Below are 21,788 nucleotides of genomic sequence, written 5' to 3'. Positions count from 1 at the left end.
CGTGCTTTCGTTTTATATTAAAAAAATGAAAGCCGCTTACAACTCCCTGTAACGCCGAATTAGAGCGCAGCTCTTGAGGAGGAGGAGGGAAGGGCACTGGGGGGGGGGGGTTAAACTAACCAGGGGGGGGGGTCACGTTACCTTGGGGGTCACGTGACCCCCAATGCCGATGATGTCATCACTGACGTCACTGATGACGTCATCAGTGACGATGACGATGCGGGTACCGATGACGTCATTAGTGATGTCACTGATGACTTCACCAGTGATGATGACGATGACGATGCGAATGTCGGTGACGTCATCAGTGACGTCGCTGATGACGTCATCAGTGATGATGACGATGACGATGCGGATGCCGGTGACGACATCAGTGACGTCACTGATGACGTCATCAGTGATGATGACGATGACAATGCGGATGTCGGTGACGTCATCACTGATGATGACGATGACGATGTGGATGCCGGTGACGTCATCAGTGATGATGACGATGACGATGTGGATGCCGGTGACGTCATCAGTGATGATGACGATGACGATGTGGATGCCGGTGACGTCATCAGTGATGATGACGATGACGATGTGGATGCCGGTGACGTCATCAGTGATGATGACGATGACGATGTGGATGCCGGTGACGTCATCAGTGATGATGCCGATGACGATGTGGATGCCGGTGACGTCATCAGTGATGATGACGATGACGATGCGGATGCCGGTGACGTCATCAGTGATGACGATGCGGGTACCGATGACGTCATTAGTGACGTAACTGATGACTTCACCAGTGATGATGACGATGACGATGCGAATGTCGGTGACGTCATCAGTGACGTCGCTGATGACGTCATCAGTGATGATGACGATGACGATGCAGATGCCGGCGACGACATCAGTGACGTCACTGATGACGTCATCAGTGATGATGATGACAATGCGGATGTCGGTGACGTCATCAGTGATGATGACGATGACGATGTGGATGCCGGTGACGTCATCAGTGATGATGACGATGACGATGTGGATGCCGGTGACGTCATCAGTGATGATGACGATGACGATGTGGATGCCGGTGACGTCATCAGTGATGATGACGATGCGGATGCCGGTGACGTCATCAGTGATGATGACGATGACGATGTGGATGCCGGTGACGTCATCAGTGATGATGACGATGACGATGTGGATGCCGGTGACGTCATCAGTGATGATGACGATGACGATACGGATGCCGGTGACGTCATCAGTGATGACGATGACGATGTGGATGCCGGTGACGTCATCAGTGATGATGACGATGACGATGTGGATGCCGGTGACGTCATCAGTGATGATGACGATGACGATGTGGATGCCGGTGATGTCATCAGTGACGATGACGTCATCGGGGGGTCACGCGACATCGGCGGGGGTCACGTGACATCGAGGAGGGGGCCACGTGACCTCAGGGGAGTCACGTGACTTCGGGGGTCACGTGACCCCCCACGAGGTCACGTGACCTTGGTGGGGGGCTCGCGCGGTGCATTATGGGACATTTCCCATGATGCACCGCGCGGTTACGCCGACGCCGACGGCGACGGCGACGGCGACGCCGACGGCGACGCCGACGGCGACGCCGCTCAAGCCGGAAACGGGCCCCTAAGAGCTGCGCTCTAAAACAAACACGCTTAAAGGGGTACTCCACCGATTTTTTGAGCTACCTCAACTGACTATATTTTCTGACTCCCCGGCCTTTAGCCTTTCCGGTATGCTATTTAGCATCGCGAAATTCATAATAGGTATTGTGAAATCGGCAAATGAAAATGGTGCGAAAACCAATATTCAAATATTTGCGCACTTTTCAGTGCCGTGACGTCAGTGGCAGGCAGGCTTGCCAGTCGAGCAAGTAGTCTAAAAATAGAATATGCCAATCATTTGTTCCGTGCTGGAGCGCGGATACGGGAGCGAGCTTCCAAAGCCCTCATTTGACACCAAGAAACTGCTTCAAATCCGTTGTGAACAACTGCTGTAGTCCAAAAAGTTAACCCCTGCCTTCCACTGACGTCACTTTGTTGTTGTTGCCAGTGGAGACTTTCAGTTTGAAAAACATGGTGAAGACCAAAACTGTAAATTCAAAAACTTCGCGAAAAAACAATATTTGACCTATTATTTGGGATACTATTTTAGCAATGTTTGTTGGTTAGTTTAGCAAAATTTCAAGCAAATCGGAGACAATGAAGAAACTGGTGGAGTACCCCTTTAAATCGCATTAAGCTAGTCATGTCGCCTCTGCTGAGTAATTTAGCATATCTGAGTTTTTTACATGTGACTTGAACAGCCGTATCTCCATACCCTGCTATTTCGACGAAGCGTAGGCAGTTCAAACATTTTCGATTTTATTGCCTACTATAAGACATTTCTAAGCTAGTTTTGGGTTAATCGCGTCATCGAAAACACTGCCGTCCTCGAGGCGAGCCGCGCGTTCATCCGTCCAACTTTTGTCGGAAACATAAACAAGTTTAGTCCAAGGCAGAACATTCTGGAAAAAGTTTAACGTCTTTGTTGCTCTGCCCAAGCTTTGTTATTGCAAGTGCGCCAAATGTGCTATCGAGTACACAGAGCCAGAACTTTCACACATGGCAATTCTGAATATAGGGAACATAGCCTGGCGGCCATAGCTGTGTACGCCACTGCTGAGCGCCTGCTGACGGCAAGCTTCAAGGGTTCTTTTTTTTAACGTGCATTCCGAAGATTGCCGGTTTTAGCATCATATTAATCTGAGCTGGTTTTGAGCATGCGCTCTAATCAGCGCATTCAAATATAGCGTCCGAGCGCGGGCACTAGCACGCGCGATACTGCAGTGTAAGCACTGTTCGAGGCAACGTGTAGACGTGAAACGGGGTCACCTGGCTATGAGGAAGCTTTTCGTTTGTTGCATCATGAGGTTCGTTCCATCATTTTCCGGCATTTGGTAAGCTTCAAGCGCGCATGCGCAGTTAGACGCTTCAAATGCGCATGCGTGCAGTTGGAGTGACAGTTGAAGAAGGTTCCTGTCGTTCGTCGTGTGAGTCCTCTTTTAATTCGATTTAGCGGTGCCCACCTAAAGGCTATAAACCATTTCTCGCCTTCTTCGCGCTGCCGTCATTGTGTGCTGGACTGTGGAATGCGTTCTGAGAATCTCTTATGGAGAACATTAGACTCTGCACATGCGTCTACCGCCCAGTGATTTGGCATTTTATCCTGGTCTTTAAGCGTTGCAAAGGGGTACATCGCGTAAAGGGCTGTACAAAGAGAACACAGCAGATGCTGTGCACGGCATTTGTTGCACCTGAAGTGGATGCTTTAGGCTTTCTTCCGGTTCCAGTCCGCATTAAAACTTCTATCTGTTTTTCTTTTTTTTTCACTTGTTGGGTAGAAAGGCTTACCCTTCGCTTGCGTTCTTCGACAGAGGTTTAGATCGTGCTCATCACGTGGATCCGGACAGCCACTCACAGGCTCTGCTGGCTGTCGTCAAGAGAAACGTGAGAAGACGACAGCGAAGATGCGAGGAATAAAGCCGTGCTGCTTACATGTTTGCTGTCCTCAGTGAAACCTGACGCGCGCGACGCAGCTTCCACGTTTCTTAAAATGCGTGCACGCTCCTTTTCTTTTGTTCTTTTTTTTTTTTTTTTGTACACGGCATTTTTTTTTTGTGTCCTGTTTCGGCAGTCTTTAAGGCATGTACTCAGCCTGCCTTGATCTCTTCTCCCCGCGCAGACCGCACGTCATCTGGACCAAGATGGCTGTGGCCTCCGGTGGCGGCGGCGGTGGCGGCGCTGGCGGCGGGGCGTCCGACTCGAGCGACTCCGCCGCCAAGGAGACCTGGGAGTACGTGGAGACGACCAAGACGACCACTACCACGGTGGACTGCTGCACGTCCTGCTACTACTTCTGCTGGTACCGGCACGTGCACCGCAACGACATCGACTCCCTGTACCAGCGCTACTTCCTCCACCTGAACCGGCGCAGCCTGACCGCCCTGCTGGGCGTCATGGCGGGCCTGTGCGTGACGGCCGCCTTCGTGGACTTTGTGCTCAGCCAGAGGCAGAGCCCCGTGCTGCGCGCGGCCGTGTTCGGCGCCCTGTGCGTCTTCTACCTGGCCCTGGTGTACGCCACGCTGCAGACCTTCTTCCGCCAGATGCACCTGCTCGTGTGCAGCTACCTGGTGCTCGTGTCCTTCGTGGCGCTCGTGCTGCTGCTCGGAGTGCTGGACCCCGGGGCCCGCGACAGGGCCTCGGTGTCGGACCTGTGGTGCGCGCTGTTTCTGGTGTACGCGGCCTACACCCTGGTGCCCGTCAGGATGCAGGAGAGCGTGGTGGCAGGCGTGCTGCTTGCGGGAACCTACCTGGCCACTTACCTGTCGCTCCATCCCGGCGCTTTCCAGTGGAAGAGGGTACGTTACACGCTTGCTTTGAACCATATTCAGCTCGTGAACCGCAGTAAAAACAAGTCCGCCTTTAACTTTACTCATTCCCTTTTTGAACTTTACTCATTCCCTTTTTGAACTTTACTCATTCCCTTTTGTGTGTGGGCTGAATTAAGATATATCTTGGTGCTTTTGAGATTAGCTATATACGTTATTTTATCAAGACCTAGACGTGTCAAACGCCAATAGCATTGTTTCTTCCCGCGACAGCCAAATCTTGTAAGTACTACTTCGCGGAACGCGTGAACAGTGCGCATAACTTTTTTTGCTTTTTTTTCTCGATCTGCACATTGTCAATATAGTATCCTGTTAATGGCTTATTTTTCGCGGCCTCAATATTTCGCGATTTGCGGGTTTTAATTTTTGCGACGCGTTGGGATCTCAATTTGGATTTCAATGTGTTTACGTTTTACCGGAATGGTTCGCGGGACCTATTTTTCGCGTTGATTCGCGAAGTTCGCGAAAATTAGGTCGTTTGCAGTATATTGCGAAGAAGACGATTACGCATAGGTATGTTTATGCGAAGTTTTTAGTCATCTGTTTTATCCTGTTCCGTCCTTTTTAGTGCGTTTCTGCAAGTTCAAGCTGATCGTTCACCAAAAGAAGAAAATACACGATGAAAATACGCCGCGTTTGTCATTGGAGAGGAGAAATGTGCCTAGATCTTAGAGTGTTTCCAACTACTCGATGTCGGGTCACGTAGTTTTTGGGCCCCGCCTGCAATATGATCTGCGAGAAGGTTACCAGAGCGGTTGTCGTCCGCAAGCGTCCCTGCTTCTCCACCAGCTTTCTTCTTCACCACGCGGCACGCAACGCATGCGCACTAACGACCAGTCTGCTCTGGAGGCGTCCGGCATTACATTGCGAACGCGGTTCGTGATTCGGGTTGATCCCTCTCTGACATCTAGGCTCTCTAGGAGAAGGTTCAACCGTCGCTTTACGTTGAGAGCTGAAGCCATGGGGACAACAATAACACGAAGTGTGTGTTCCTGACGCAGCGCTCGGCTGAAGCAACCGGACGCTGCGTAAGTGTTCGGCTGGAACTCGCGTTGATTCGACGAAGCCCCGATAGAACACAAGTTAAAGCCGAACCCCGACGCATCGCACGTGCCCAATATGTGCCCCGGGCTCGATCGAGGAAGTTGACGCAAATAGTCTCGTTTACGGGCCCGACGTTAGGTAAACACTGAGCTCGGCGGAGAACAAGCTGGGACAAAGAGCCCGCTATGTTTCGACCTCCTGTTCACTCCGAAGCTGACAGCGCAGTGGGAGCTACGCGCACGCCGGACCGATTAACCGTCTGCCTTTCGTCGTCCGGGCTCGCTCTCCGCGCGTGGCGAAAGATAGACGTAAGACTGGTCCAACGAGCACGCATCCCCCGAATTTTCGCTCACCTTTGAACGGAGGCGTGAATTGCAAGCATGACTGTGGGCTTGTTTCGCGTGTTCGAGTGGTACTTCCGAAAGATCATTTTACCTCTCTCTCTCTCTCTCTCTTCTCTTCGGAAAACACAGAGTAACCAAAATTATTTCATGGACGGCGGGCTCCTTGTAATACATCCCCCCCCCCCCCCCCCCCCCCCCCCCAAGATGCGTTTTCTAGGGAATTGTCCGCATCAGTGTAGCAGTCGGCGTTTTTGAAAAACCATGCGTTCGGCTTCCGTTCATTATTTTTGGAGCTTTTTCGATGCGTTTGCCCACTTCGTGATGGCTGATTTATACGAACCACGTGCCGTAGTGAAATTTTGTTTCCTGTTCAGGAAAACTGCGGCGGAAACGGTTGTTCTGCTAAAGAGAGTCATCGTTTACCAGTAAGCTGCTCTGAGTAAAACACAAGTTTACGAATGGCATTTCCATTTTCAACGAGACCAAATTTTTTTTGACAATCAAACTCTCTCCTGGCGTCCTTTTTTTAGCTGAATTGAAGAAACTGTGTCAAGAATTCGTCAAGCCATCTTCGATAACCCACCGAATTTTATCGGAGGGTGTGCGAAACGATATGCAGAAAAAATCGTGCCTCGCTCGCTCACACCTGAACAATACGGCAATCGCTTGGCTGCGTGCTGCGCGTTGAACGGCCAGTTAAAGAATGAACCTGATTTTTTTTTTTTTTTTCTTTTTAGCAGTGTCATTTTTGGAGGTGAGTCTTGGTGCTACAGCTACGAAACCAAAACGCTATATTAATCCAGTCAATGGAAAACTGCCAACTTCCCACCACACAAGAAAGCACGGGAAGCGATTACTAACGTGAAAACAATACTCAACTGTTTCTTTGACGGGATAGAGATTGTGCACTAGGAATTTCTTCCTCCGGGTCAAACGGCCAACCGAGGCTTGTATCTGGAAGTTTTCAAATGTGGAGAAGCGTTTAGAGTTGTAGCAAAACACGATACTGGTTTGTCCACCGTGACAGCACCCCCACCCGCGCTGAGTGTTCATCAGTTTTTGACCGAAAATGGTATGACCCCCGAGTACCCCAACCTCACTATTTATCCAACCTCGCCCCATGCGACTTTTTTTTTTTTTTTTCCGGGTGAAAAAAGTGTTTACTGGGAAACAGTTTGCCCATGTGGGAAAGGTGAAGTGTCGAGATGGAAAAGTTTAAAGGCTGTCTTGAACATTGGAAAAACCGTCTCGACAAGTGTATCACGTCAGGCGAAAAGTACTTTGAAGGGAACTGAAGTTTGAACGTATAAAATAAATGCGCAATTTTGTGAAAGATAAATTTCGGTTTCTGGGTCCCCGCTCGGATATATAGCTGCTCCATCTAGAAAGTTTTATTAGGCGACTTTGAAGGGGCGTGTGCGATAGCGTGGCTCTACCCATCTGGAGGAGCGGTCAGACGCTCCCCATTTCTTTCTTGTACGTTGCCTTTTTTTTTCAGTCCTATCAAGCAAGGGCCTTTATTGCCTAACCCCTCTTACGGAAATCGCGTATTGCAGATCTACGCTCTCGAGTCTGCACATTTTCTAACTCGGCACATAGTTTGGGAGATAGCCTAACATTTAGTTCACCGCCACGACCACCCTATAAAAGTGAACGCGAAAAAGAAATCGCGTGCCGTCCACTTGATGCCGCTCAGCCGGTGCCATAACATTAAAACAAAAAATTCGGCAAATGTACTCAAGACTGCTTACATGTAGGAATGCGCAAGCATTACTACACGCAGCGCATTTCAACAAGCAGCGCGCCACGTCTTCCTTCTTTACGCGGCGCTCCGGCGGTGACATCACGCACCCCCACTGCGCAGGCGCGGCGAATCCCGCCGGCTTCACGACGCCTTCCGTGACGAAGTATCTGTGTTGCTGTGCTTTTCTTTGTGTTTTATTTCTGAGGTGCGTCCGCTTCGGCCTTGAGCGCCCCGCTGGCTTCCGTAACGAGGCATCTGCGTTGCTGCGCTTTTCTTTGTGTTTTAATTTTTCTGGGGCAAGTCCGCTTTGCAACCGATGGGAATTTACATTCCGTTTCGCTCAGCAAGTGGAAATTTAGGAGCCGTTTTGTTCAGTCAATGGATATTTAGGTGCCGTTTTTCGCTGCAACAGCCATCAGATAACGCCGGCTTCGCTCCATGGGTGCTTTCGCTTTAAAAAAAATTCCAGAAATATTCATAGGTGGATTCATAAGGAATGCGTCAGCATGACCCTTGGGAAACGCCGCACACGTCCCGCTTTGGGGATCGCTAACGCCCACCCCTTCACCTTTCTGTTTTAGCCCTATCTTTTGCTTCCTTTATTTTTTGCTGCCTTCTTTTGGCCTCGATGCTGGGTCAATGTCAGCGTTTCCCAAGAGTCGTGCTGAGGCATTTTCTGAGAATGCACCAACGGATCTTGCTGTAATTTTTATCACCTCTTTTCTGTACTCTGCCTGTCAGAGTACGTCGACGCCCTTCAATATGGTCATCCATATCGCTCGTAGAGGGAACCGCATCCATCGTTTTAACGACACACACACGTCACAGCCCACGCATCGCTACAAGGGAAACCCAGAGCGAAGAACAACCGGCGACGGCAGAGCGGCAACTGAGTACACCCGCATCCTACCGCACCACGGCGCCTCCTCCTATCTGGCTCCGTGCCAGCTGTAAGCGTCACTTTGATGAAAATGAAAGGGCTAGTTTTTACGAAAATCCGGAGGTTTTTTTTTTCAGTTTGTTAGCGCCGTGGAGAGAAGAAGAGGTCGACGCTTGCTAAAGTCAGCGGTTCGAACCAATGGAGCGTCGCAGGCGTCACCTTCTACTTCTCTCCCCCGCGCTGACAAACGAAAGACACCGCCGGGTTTTCCTGAAAACGAGCATTATGATTCTGACGCATTAATAAGTAGAAAACAAAATGCTGTGTCTCTAGTAAGTTACAGGTCAAGAGGGTACACTTTTAGCAAAAATAACACGCCCAGACGTGTAAACCGTTGTCCCATAGCGGACACGTCGAAACGTGTTCGTTTTACACGGAGCCATCTGTGTTTTTCGTCTACACATGAGGTGCTGTGTAAAGTTAACACGCTACACCGTGTTTGCCTTCCGAGAAGCACGGTTCAACGTGTTCCTTATGAAACATGGCGGCCAGCAGCCGAGAACAGGCGAGGGACGAGCCCAGCCAGCCGCGCCTTTCAGCCGAACTGAAAGCATACAGGACGCGTTCGTTCTCGTTCGATGTCTTTTATGCACAGTAAACAGTCTCCGAGCGGCGGACGTAGGTATACGTGCAAAGGTACCCACGTGCATCGTCGGCGGTCGGTGGCGTCGGCAGCTACGACAAAACCGCTAGACAAAAACAAAAACAAAAAAAAGCGAATATTGAACTTACATGGATAAATAGCTCAAGCCAACTCTTGTAATCGGGCGGTAACTTGCGCCACCTAGTGCGATTTCTAGCAACCAATGAAAAAAAAGCAGGAGTCGGTTAATACGCTGGGAACTTCTCTCATACATCTGGGAACTACTCTCCTACTCTCATACATCACAGACAACACGAGCACCACGTAGGACACACCAGCGACACATACACAAACACAACACCGACACTACGCCCGACACTTCCTACTAACAACGGACTCTCCCCGCGGCGTATATATGCTTGACATGTACGGGTGAGCTCTTTGTTCGCTGATCGTTACCGATTTATAGAAGAAGACACAAAACACGGCACAATGGACAGCCGTATGTAAGAACTGTTTGCATTTAAAAAGTATGGAGGCAAAATCTGTAAAATTAGTCCTTTGCGAAAAACAACGATGCACTAACAATAAATCTTAAACCAGCCATGAAAAAGTTCAAACTTTTGTTTTTTTCATGCTCGACCAGTGTTATGAGCAGTCCGACTCGCTTGAATCAGATAGAAAAACAAATGATTGGGATTTTATCAGTACGTATTCAATAATCAATGGAAATTATACTTGCGCAAGGCATATTTTATATATATTATTGTGAAGGACATCCGCCCAACACTTCACTTCCGCTAGTTGTAGTACGCGTACGGGAGCAGACGCCTTCACTTTTGGGGCGTTTTGATGCAGATTGTTGTCGTATGTCGTGTTGGTGTCGAGCGAAGCGTTGAGGCTTGGGAGTTTGTGACCGGTGTTATTCGTGATCATTAATGTGGCGCTGATGCGTTTTTTTTATATATATTTTTAATAGCCACATTGAAAATTCACGAGCCCGTGGCACTGCATTATGCTAAAATCGCGAGCTCCTTCTCTGTTGACGTCGTTTTTCTGGTAGCACTCGTGGATACTGCAAGCGTTTAAACAGTGCACAGTCTCGCCTACATCCGCGGTGACGTAATCGACCTGTTGAAACTTATTGCTTGCGTCATTTTGGAGTACGCAAGGCAGTTATCTCGTTGGTCTGGTTTCGGTTATAAAAGCAAGGCAAAACGCTCGTAGTTCCCGCCCTCAGTACACGTTGGACATCTTCCACACTTTGACACTGGATAACTGGATGAACGAGGATTTACATTTACTTCAGAGGTCACACTCGCCGCTTCCTCACCGTCGAGCAGCAGGATCAGCTGGCGACAAGCCGCGTATGAAAGGCTCGAGCATCAACAGCCCAAGTGCACTCGGTGCCGATGCGGGCGATGCGGGTTTCTGTCAACCGCTAGCCCAGCACAGACCGTGACCGTTCCAGCTCTTCGTCATGACGCGGTGTTGCAGAAAGCAGCGTATAATACCACTACACGGACCACCGAAGCGAACGCACTGTTATCGTAAACCTTGGCTTGTGATTGCGCCTAAATTTGTAAATAATCTTATTCTTTTTTCTGGAGACGCAAACGAAGGGCATAACAAAATCGTTTGCATATTCCGCATACCTCGCAAAAGCATCAGTCACCTTGCGAGAAGCGCAAAACACGGTGTCCGCACCGTCCTGACTTCCCAGTCTTTTACCTGCTTTAGAGCAGTTTGTACTTGTTAGTAGGTATGTCTACTGAAACTGCAACTTGAAACTTGGGGCAGTGCCAGAGGGAAAAGAGACAAATTCGGGCCTCTTCCCAATGTAAAGAAAAACCACTATGTTCTCTACGTAAAAAATTGGTCTCAGTTCATGCATCTGTGGGCAGGTAGAAAATCTTGCCCTAGTTTATTCACACCGCATGATGAGCGCAACAAACTCACACGAGTCACACGAGATTTACAGGAAAACATCGGTGGTGACTTAAGTTTCCCTGAAATTCTGTATAACCGGTCGTTTGCGGGACCGAATCATCTACTCGAGCGGTGTGCGTCGCTGTGCGAACACGTCGCTGTGCAAATGCAGTCTAACGACACGAAGCATAGAAACGGCAGATTTAGGGAAACTATCCGAAGTCCCTTGTTCAATTAAAACGACGTAATTTTGTTGAAAACGTCCGCAGCATTTTACTCACGGTATGCGTCGGGAATCTTCCACATTTTGAAACGGAACGAAGGAAGATTTACTTTTAAGAACGCTCGCTGCGTCCTCCCCGACCAGCTGGACCGGATCAGCTGACGACGACGGGGCTAAACCCGTCAAACGCAACCTCACAACAACCAATATGAGCTCCGCGTTAGTGCGGGTTTCTACCTACAAGCACCGCACCACACACCACGAACGTTTCGGCCCTTTCTCGCATCGCCGTGTTGCCCCAAACAGAACGAGATCGCCGAAGAACGCAGCGCTGTCGTGAACCTTGGCTTGTGTTTGCGCACTCGTGGACCCTGTGACTCCCCTCGCTTTCAAAGCACACACGACGAATGGTACTTTCCGTCTTCCGGGAACATCACAGGGGCACTTCTCCGGTCACGTCTTCACTATGTGCTCGCAAACTGCGAAGCTCTATGCGAAGCTTCTCGCGTCCCGTCAAACCAAAACAATAGCGGCTGCCAGAAATTTCTCCGGTCAAACAAAAAGAACGAAAGCCAACCGGCTCTTGCTTCCACCGTACATCGACGTTGCGCTTGCGCCCTTGCGCCATGGCCGGATCGGCCAGATCGCTTGCAGTTGAAGCAGTTGAAGGTTGAAGCAAAAACGAAACTAACTGCAATGTCACGTGTTCACATCGAAGACACGCTTTTTATATCCATTTTAACTGTTTTGAACGAATAATTGGACCCATGACTTTATTTGTGGTGTGTAAGAAACTATTATCAAGAGCCCTAAACTAAATGCAAACATGGGCGACATGAGGGAAGCCGCATTGCCATCGATCAGAAAATGGCGGCGAGCCACGGTAAGCGCGGGTAGGTTTCGCCAACGTCCCGCGACATGGCGTAATTGCTTTTGGTGCTTATCTGTTTCCGAGACATGTTTCTTTCCGCGGCATTTGTCTCGACGGTCCTTTCTAAGTGTGTCCCCAAGCGTTCCGGTGCTTCGATAGCCGGCAATGCCGCGGTCGTCGCCGGGGGCGATGCGTGTTATCGAGGTCGGCTACACGGTTATGCGTGTATGACCGAACCAAAACACGTTTCTTACAACCTCGCATGATATCTGAACGTATTATCCGTTACTCATTGTGTAAATTTATGGTAATTTGTGTAAATAGCGTGTTTTTCACCCCAGATATTCACCAAATACACGGCACTTGCTAACAGTGTAGTAGCAAATGCTCCTCAAAGGGATTCATATATCCCTCCGCCACCTCCGCATCCAATAGCGTCCCATCGTTTCTGTGACGTCGTAACCAACGCGGGAGAGGGTTTTGCCTTCATGTGAATATTTGCTATAGACCTTTTCCACAACGGCGCCGCCATCTTGAATTGTCGTCACTTCCAGTATGGGCGAAAACATTGTTTTGCCGTCGCCACATCAATAGAAGACATTTAGGATATAAGCCTAACCGTCACACATTCTCGTTTTGACTCCCCTCTATTTTTTTGCTAGTTACAGGTTGAAACGTTTTATTATTTTGTCGTTGCCCATACTGGAAGTGACGACATTTCAAGATGGCGGCGCCCTTGTGGAAAAGGTCTATATCTTTCGACTTTGAGTTAGCGTTGTTGAATCCACGAGAGGGAAGTTAGAATATTCCCCCTCTGATGGAAAGAAAAACGACGTTGGCGGTTTGGTTCCCCCTCCGATGGATACAAAGGCCACTTTCAGGGGCTTGGTTCCCTCTCCGATAAATACAAAGGTCGTTTTTTTTTTTTTTTTTTTAAACTGGAGGTCGGAGACTAGTTGGGATCACTCTGTAGCCATTATCTATTCATTGAAGCGGAACAAGGGGCGTTTCGAGGGAACTATTGTTTCCACTGCGGATGGATTTGAAACGGGTGCATCACGCTCATGTGAGGAGCTTCTCCTACCTTCTTGACTTGTAACCTACTAAAGTTTATTTTACCCTTGCACAGTATGCACGCAACGCGCATAATTCTCCTCAAGGTATTACTGCGTACGAGAAAAACGTGTTGAAACACGACGCCTACGAAATATTTCTTCCCAAGTGCGACACCTGCGCCGTATCCTGAGCACTTAAAAACGTGATGCTGGGTGTCGGAGCGCAGATAACAGGTCTATGTGTAAGCGTTATCTCTACTTCTTCATTTGTTTAGCGCCTTCGGTGAGCCCCATGATAAGGTCTGTGCGTTGTTTCGCGTGAAAAAAATGTCCGTCCGTTATTAAGCGATTCCGCGGGTTATATTCGAGTAGAAACAACTACAAATGCCAGGAAGCGCGAGTTAAGAAAACAAAAAGTAGCAGCTGTTGCGTCTTTCCTTTTTCGCGTGCGTCGGACCTATATGTGCCGAGAAAGGCAGGGAAAGGAGGAAAGTAGAGCGACGTTAGAACGCCGTGATTTGGTACGAATGATTAGTGGGCAGACCTAAAACTAGCTGCGTCGAACGCGTTGTAACGCGAGAGCCAAACACCGGACCCATACGTTCCGCGTTTTAACGCGTTGTTCGATAAGTGCGGTGGAGACCATGGCTATATTGAAAACTTCCCCGAGTAACCGGTCTCCTAATCCACGTGACATCGCGAGTAAACAATCCGCGACTCGATTTTGGAACGGCAGGGATCATCACCTGGATACTACGAGGATTGGCTTCGTCTTGGGCTGCGGCAAATATAAAACATAGCAGCGTAGGCGGAAAATAGCAGACAATCTTTTTTGATCATAGAGAAAGCATTCCAAGAGACGATAATATTAACCGCTGCGAAGTTTTTCTATGACAGTGTCTACGCCGTTTTTTTAATGCGAAAGCATTAACTGTCCCATGGAGCGAGCTGACGTTAGTTTAGAGCGCGAAAACGGCACCTAATCTTTCGCCTTCGGTTCCATTGGCTGGCGCGCGTCGACGGGGCCCCCATTGGCCATTGCGCTCGTCAGTTTCCACGACCGCTCGCCCCTGGGCGCTGCGTGTCCATCAGCGCGACGTTAAAGGCCGGCGATCAGACTCGAGATTCTGCAAGGCAGAAGATCCTCCTCAAAATGGGGGAGGAGTAAACTGGCAACGGTAGACAGGGAAGCAGGAAAAGAGAAGGAAGGGAGGGAAAAGTGAAAAGCGCGAACTGGTCGTCGGTCTTTAACACGGAGCGTCCAAGGTCACTGTGCCCAGGGGAGCACGCGCGCTGACCGGCGGCGAAAAGTACGCAGCAGAGGAAGAGGGAGCGGACGAGCGGCTTGCATGCTTTCGCGTCACAACTCATAAGAAGTGCTTAGGTGTACCTCGAGCTTTTTAGAGCGCAGCTCTTAGGGGCCCGTTCCCGGCTTGAGCGGCGTCGGCGTCGCCGTCGGCGTCGGCGTCGCCGTCGGCGTCGGCGTAACCGCGCGGTGCATTATGGGTAAATTTCCCCGCTAAATTTAGCGGAAAAATTTCACCGCTAAATCTAGCGGGAAAATTTTCCCGCTAAATTTAGCGGACAAATTTTCCCACTAAATTTAGCAGAAAAATTTCCCCGCTAAATCTAGCGGAAAATTTTCCCCGCTAAATCTAGCGGAAAATTGTTCCCGCTAAACTTAGCGGAAAATTTTCCCCGCTAAATCTAGCGGAAATTTTTCCCCGCTGAATTTAGCGGAAAATTTTCCCCGCCAAATTTAGCGGAAAATTTTCCCCGCTAAATCTAGCGGAAAATTTTTCCCGCTAAATCTAGCGGAAAATTCTCCCCGCTAAATCTAGCGGAAAATTTTCCCCGCCAAATTTAGCGGAAAATTTTCCCCGCCAAATTTAGCGGAAAATTTTCCCCGCCAAATTTAGCGGGGAAAATCTAGCAAAAAATTTCCCCGCTAAATCTGGCGGAAAAATTTCTCCGCCCCCCCCCCCCCCCCCTCGAGGTCACGTGACCCCCCCCCCCGGGGGTCACGTGACTCCCCCCCCCCCTTGCCTTCCCCTCCTCCTCAAGAGCTGCGCTCTAATTCAGCGTTACAGGGAGTTGTAAACGGCTTTTTTTGACGTGGCTCCACCAGCTCCTTCTGTTCACCTTCCTTTTAGGCTGTATATTGATATCAAAATCACGTACTCTTTCCAGTTACATATCAAAAATTTGGTTTTATTAATCACCGCGATCGCTGTAAGTGTAGTCCAGGTGGCCTAAATGCATACGTTCCGCAGACCGTAATTGGCACCGATTACGCTTTGCGTAAATCGCTTCCACACGGTGTAGCGGTACAGCGCAGTGGGCTTTCTAAACAAGGGATAACTTATTACGTTCGCTTTGACGCGAATAGGGTTACAAAATCACAGAGGTAACTTCCAAACCGCTCTATTTCTTCGGGAGGGAATTTGGGTGGGGTTGTTGACTGGTCACATACATGAAATCCTAGAAGCCTTCACTACTTTACAAGCGTTATCCTCTCATTACACACACGCTAGAAAAAAAAAAAGCTTGCACATTATCTATTGTGTTCGAACGTTTTCAACCTTGAACGTAAGAAACAGAGTTGCCTCCAACGCCGAGGACAAGGATGCGGAGAGGTTGGTGTTTACGCTCGCACTCTAATAATAACAACAAAAACATCCAGACCATGCACCTTCCTGGGGTATGTGCACGGTCTGCGTTGAAAACAGCAAATCCCAATAAGCACCCATAAATGGCTGCACCTAAGTCTCTGTCATTTCGAACGTCTGCCACCCAAGCCAACGGAGCGGACGAGCTTTGACGGCTGTTAGCAGTTGTGGGCGCAGAAAGCAGACAATAAAGAGATCACGTGACGTGTTTTCTCCATGTGATCCGGCGTTACCCACCGATCGAAAAGAGCAGCGTGAGTAATTGCTCCGGAGTTAACAACCCGCTTCTGGAACGCCAGACTCCGGTGACGTCACGTCACCGGGTAAGCGGAAGGAAGCTTTGAAATGCCACGGTACGAAACCTTTACTCCGGAGTCGGATCGAGTTTGGAACAGAGCCAAAGGCTGCCTTTGCCTCCACTGCACTCGTCGAACGCGCTAGAACGCGGAACGCTCGTACGAATACATAAAGGGATAACACATGGAGGACGGGGATGGAGGCATGACTTATTTCAACCCCGTCCTCGATGTTTTAAGGCCCGTTCACACTCTTGCGACCTCTTAAACCTGGGCTCCTTAAAACTTCTTAAACCAGAGAACACACTGGCGCCATCTATTGGGAAGCAGTGTAAACTCGGCGGTCCGGCATATTTTTTTTATTTCTCGCGCATTATCCTTTCTTTCTTGGCTCGAAAAACTTTTGTCAATGTTATAAACGAGCCTTTCTATGGGTATTACGCACATTTGACCTCGGAAATCCCGGAAAACCTTCGCTCTTGTGAAATGCAGTTCCAGGGTCACCGCATAGATGGCGCCACAATGTCAGTGTGTTCCCTCATTCTAGAAACATTTAAGAAGTTTTAAGAGATCTCGTCTCTCTCAGTCGTACTCGGTCGCAAGAGTGTGAACGGGCCTTTATCCTTTCATGTATTCTTATCTATTTACCAACACGCTAGATTTCAAATAATATTACTAACACACTCGTTTTCAATTATTGGAGACAAAGCTTTAGGCCTACCCTCTAATCATTCCAATCAGAGCTCGGCGTTCTGACGTCCCCGCGCGCTCGCGTCTTCTCCTCTCTCTCTCTCTCTCACTTTCTGGCGCATAAGCAAATAAACATAGAAAAAAGGTGGAGGTGGGAGACCGCGCGGTGACATCCGAGCTCTCATTGGAAGGAATAGCGGGTAGACGCAAAGGTCTCTCTCTACCCACTCTCCCTCTCCAATCAGACCGAACAGGAGCGCCTTCCGCTCCTCCAACATCAGCTAAAATAATTATTCAACCAGTCAATCAATCACTCAGTGTTTTTATTAGAGTCAAGGCGTATTACAAATTACTCAAATACCATTTGTGCGCATTGCAAACCTGGCAAGTTCTTGCCTTTTTAATAAAATATTACGACGCATCAATATTATAAACACTGAAAATACCTTTAAAAAAACTAATGTTACGTGAAAAAACGGCACATATAAAATAAACTAGCGCGACCATGTTATAACATTGACTGAAAATAATTATGGGATAAGCAAATGAGTGTCTTAAGGAACTTCCAAAGTTTTGCGAATTTATGACTGAAGGTGGTGAACTATTCCACATTTTAGTACCGCAGAATTGCAAAAGTCGCTGGCCATATACTATCCCCAGCTTTCTTGGATTTCGAACGTCTCGGTGGATGCACTAAAATGAAAATTCCAACCGAACAACAACAAACATTGCAGTTTTTCCGGGAATATTTTAAATGACAGTCGTAGAATATATCAATAACCAGTAGTTACGCTTTTGGACGCGTATAGCTTTCATTACACGGCTCTGCAATTTTTTTTTCATTGGATCTTATGGGCTACGTTTACAAAAACTATCCCTTTCTGCTTTTTTTGACTTAAGATTGTAATGTTCCCCTGGACTGTAATTGCCCGTGTATCATAGAACGCAGATAGAGTAGTTTCCCAATTCCTTAAAAACGTTTTGTTCAACGGAACGTCCCAGTAAGTTTGCCATGCATGGTTACGAGTTTGGGGAATGTTACATTTTCCAGATGTGTTAGCCCTTAGTAGTTGACAGCTTCGGCGCGCTGTGACGCAAAGTGACGCAAATTTCACCATTAACGGGGGGGGGGGGGGAGGGGGGAGGGAGGGAGGGAGGGAGGGAGGGAGGGAGTCCCGACGTCAAATCGAGGGTTGACCTTCCGGCGGACATCGCGCTTTTGGTTTCGGTATCGACAGATTTCCATAACGAAATTTGATGAGTATAACTCCAATTCCGTGCTCGATCCAAAATTAAAAAAAAAAAAAAAAAATGGGCTGGCCCAGTTTTTTTTAACTGGATTTTTAATAAATGGATTGCCTCCATTTATTTAATATAAACATGTGCCCTAAAACGTCTAGTTAAAAAGTTATTCAGTTAATTTTCGTTAACTTGTCATCTATCAGTTCCAGTCTCTCTTGAACATAATGCCCGCCTTGCCGTGCAACTCACTCTGCGCTTACGGCACTTGTGTAACTTTCATGGTTCTCTTAAAAAAAATCGATATGTATTTGGTGCTAAAAAAACAACCAATAAACAAACAACCGTATGATGCATTGGTAAGCAAAATCACTTGATAGTTATCGCAAGAGGGAATGCTGACCACCGTCTCAGTATTCCAGTGTCAGGTAGAATGCCAAAGAAAGTATGTAAAAGGTATACTCATCCAAAAATGCGCACAAGCGGCACAGTTCCACGCCACCATTCCTGCCGGGGGTCGAACCCGGGACCTTTGGATTAGAAGTCCAACGCGCTATCCACTGCGCCACAGGAACTGATGGGACGCAGGAAGCGATACGCTGGGCTTGGTACGTGAGACGCAACATTTTGTTAAACGACAACGCAATTGTTTAATAGATAAAAAGAACGCCGGGAGAGCACTGTCGAGCACTATCCAGGATGTAGAAACAGGCAACATCTTACCACGTGTTTAGAACTTGAAATGGCGAATTCAACGTTTGCGTTAAAGCAGCTGGTAGATTTTCCTTTGTAAATGCAACTACAGCTCCCGCTTATTATTATTTTTTTTTTTTTTTTTTTTAGTTTTGATAAAGGCTTTTGTGCTTTGTGGGGGAACATCGTTCTAGGATTTGCTTCCCTCGTGCCGGAGAGTTAAAACTTAACGAGAATATCTCTCTTCAGAATTGAAAATTTAAGAAATCCATTTTTTTCTTTGTTGTGGAAGAAAAATTATACTGTCGAAGATACAATAATAAATGCCTATGTCCAGTTTACTACTTAATATCATATCAAAATATGTTTTTAGCGTGTGAGTGGCAGACGGGGTCGGCGGCAGTTGCGTAGTTCTTAAACGCGCTTAGCGCATCACTGAAACAAAACGTACTTACGCTAAAAGCATATTAAAGTATAATGAAAGTAGCCTGCAGTGTACTCAAAATACTTCAACTATATTTCTTTTTATTTGATAAAAATGCAAGATCAGTACACGTTTTAGTGTACTGCTTTTCCCGAGATGTTTGTATTTAAAAATTCGGCGTCTCGGCAGACGCCCTACCGGGTACCCAATTTAATCCTTTATTTGACGCACGTAAGTGGAGGAGCATAGACATGCTAATTTTAGATCAATTTATTCACGTTATCTATTGGAGCGTTCTCCGAACTTGTATTCTCATTTGTTAAAAAAAAACTAGTTTGTGCACCTGCATGGCGATCGTCAGCGCAAAATGGTTACTGATCGGCATCAACATTGGGTACTCCACCTTGTGAAGACAGTGTCTAATAGAGGCAAATGCAGATGGAGATAATTGTGTGCCTTCCGCAGTAGCTGCCGAAGGAACTTCCATCAGTGAGCGCTTAAAGCAACTATTTCCTGCCATTTTTCGCCTTATTTATAATCTATAATCTTTAACACCCTTATTTCCTTCGGTGATAAAGGGGTACTAAGTTCCTAATGCCCCTATAAAAAAAATACCTTAAGCGCAGCATTTTTTTATTTTTTTTCTTACGATTCTTTAGGCATGTAGAGGTATTCTTTGGGGTTTCTTGAATGGAGCAATACACCTTTTTTGTTGTCTAAAGAGGCGCCCCATTTATAGTAGCTGCTATGCCAGTGATCCGAGCCCCGCCATTATTTGGGCACGCGTACTCTGATGTTTACTGGACTCAAGGGCTGCGGCAGCGTTTGGCGGCGTCTCGGCTCCAATTATACGCGTCGTGTCCAAGAACAAATGCTGAACGCCCACTTCGCTCGACGGAGATTTCAAAAAGGGTGTATTAAATGTTCTAACCATCTTCCTAACCTTTCTCGTATTTGACAAATATTGAAAATAAGGAAAACACAATAATTTTACTCCGGCCACTTTGTTTTTAGCTACCCCAACTGCCTATATGTTCTGAATCCCCGCGGCCTTTACTCTTTCCGGTATGCTACTTAGTATCGCGAAATTGAGAATATATAGTTATTGTGAAATCGACACATGAAAATAACCCAAGAAATTCAGTTATACCAGCGCTTTTCAGTGCCGTGACGTCAGTGGAAGACAGGCTTGCTGGTCGACCGGGCAGTCCAAAAATGGACTAATTCGAGCATTTGTTTCTCGCTGCTGCGCTGGTGCTGGAGTGAACTTCCAAAGCATTCATTTGGCACTACGACGCTGCTTGTGATCGGTTGGGAACAAAGCCTGCAGTGCAAACAGTGAACACCTGCCTTCTACTGACGTCACTTTGTTATTGTTGGCATTAACGACTCTTATTTTGAAAAACACGGTTAGAACAAAAACTTTCAATTCAATATACTCGCGAAAAACAAAAGCAAAATTTTTTTGGCTTAATATGTGAGTTACTATTTCAGCAATTTCTTTGGTGTGTCTAGCTCATTTTCAGGCAAATCGGGGACCAGGAGGAAAACTCCGGAGTACCCCTTAAAACTTATTAATACTGTCTGCAAAAAAAAAAAACGGGCCAACAGACGATTCCTAGAATCTTTTCTTGAGTTCGCAAATGAAAATAAATACAATATAATCCTGGGGGGCGACTTCAATATAAACATGCTACTAGAAACTGCGGATAAAAGACAGATGGATATGCTAATTAAAGCAGGCGGATGTATGAACACAATATCTTTGGCTACTAGGATCACTAGTGAATCTTCCACACTGCTTGATTTGTTTATTACCAGCTTTGCACCATCACAAACTAAATCTGGCGTAGTAATCACTGACATAAGCGACCACTTAGGTATATTTTTGTGTGTGAAGATAAACATAAATAAAAGACAGAATAAACCGGCGGTAGTAAAGTTTCAGAATATAACGTCAGATAGCCTGGATGACTTTAGACGAAAACTTTCTTCTGTGGACTGGAGTGACGTCCTTCATGAAACAGATCCAAATAAAGCGTACAATATGTTCTTGATTCGATTTCAAAAACTCTATGTAAGCTGTTTTCCATATAAATCAATAAGTCCTTCTAGAAAAATTCGTAAACCATGGGTTACAAAGGAATTACTTGAAAAAATTCGTATAAAAACGCGCTATATCAAAAATTTGTGAAAACAAAGGAGATAGAAAAACTTTCAATTTTCAAACGTTATCGCAACCAGTTAAACAGAGAACTTCGAAATGCTCGAGAAACATATTTTGTTCATTTCTTTTCGACATGTGGTAATAGAACTGATATTTTGTGGAAAAAACTAAACTCCGTCCTGAATCGTACATGTACCCCGAAACAAGTAGAAACGATAAAATGGGATGGTGAGGAAGTGACAGGAAAAGCATTAGCGAATGTATTCAATGATTATTTCGTGAGTTTAGTCAAAGACACCCCAGACTTAGATGCTTGCAAGTTTATATATTTTCGAAATTGTGCATCCATGTTTCTTAGTCCCGTTACTGATTTAGAGGTAATATCTGTCTTCCGTGCATTAAAAAACAGTAAAAGTTGTGACGCCGACGGTTG

The 21,788-nt window shown here is 47.2% G+C and overlaps 1 protein-coding gene and 1 non-coding gene across 3 annotated transcripts in view; one reads left to right on the top strand and one right to left on the bottom strand.

The window, feature by feature from the left end:
• Nucleotides 1–21,788, top strand: part of LOC8038026 (adenylate cyclase type 5) — a 330,452-nt gene that overhangs the window by 226,697 nt on the left and 81,967 nt on the right. For both annotated transcript variants that reach the window (XM_040223491.3, XM_040223492.3), the window contains one exon: nucleotides 3,739–4,414. In XM_040223491.3, coding sequence (XP_040079425.1) covers nucleotides 3,739–4,414 — 676 coding nt within the window. The remainder of the gene's footprint in view (nucleotides 1–3,738; nucleotides 4,415–21,788) is intronic.
• Trnar-ucu lies at nucleotides 18,574–18,646 on the bottom strand. The gene has a single exon. It is a non-coding gene; the product is annotated as a tRNA-Arg (tRNA).

The sequence above is a fragment of the Ixodes scapularis genome, unplaced genomic scaffold (genome assembly GCF_016920785.2).
Source record: "Ixodes scapularis isolate PalLabHiFi unplaced genomic scaffold, ASM1692078v2 PGA_scaffold44__24_contigs__length_19508400, whole genome shotgun sequence".
NCBI classification, from domain to species: Eukaryota; Metazoa; Arthropoda; class Arachnida; order Ixodida; family Ixodidae; genus Ixodes; species Ixodes scapularis.
This window is presented reverse-complemented; position numbering and strand designations above follow the sequence as displayed.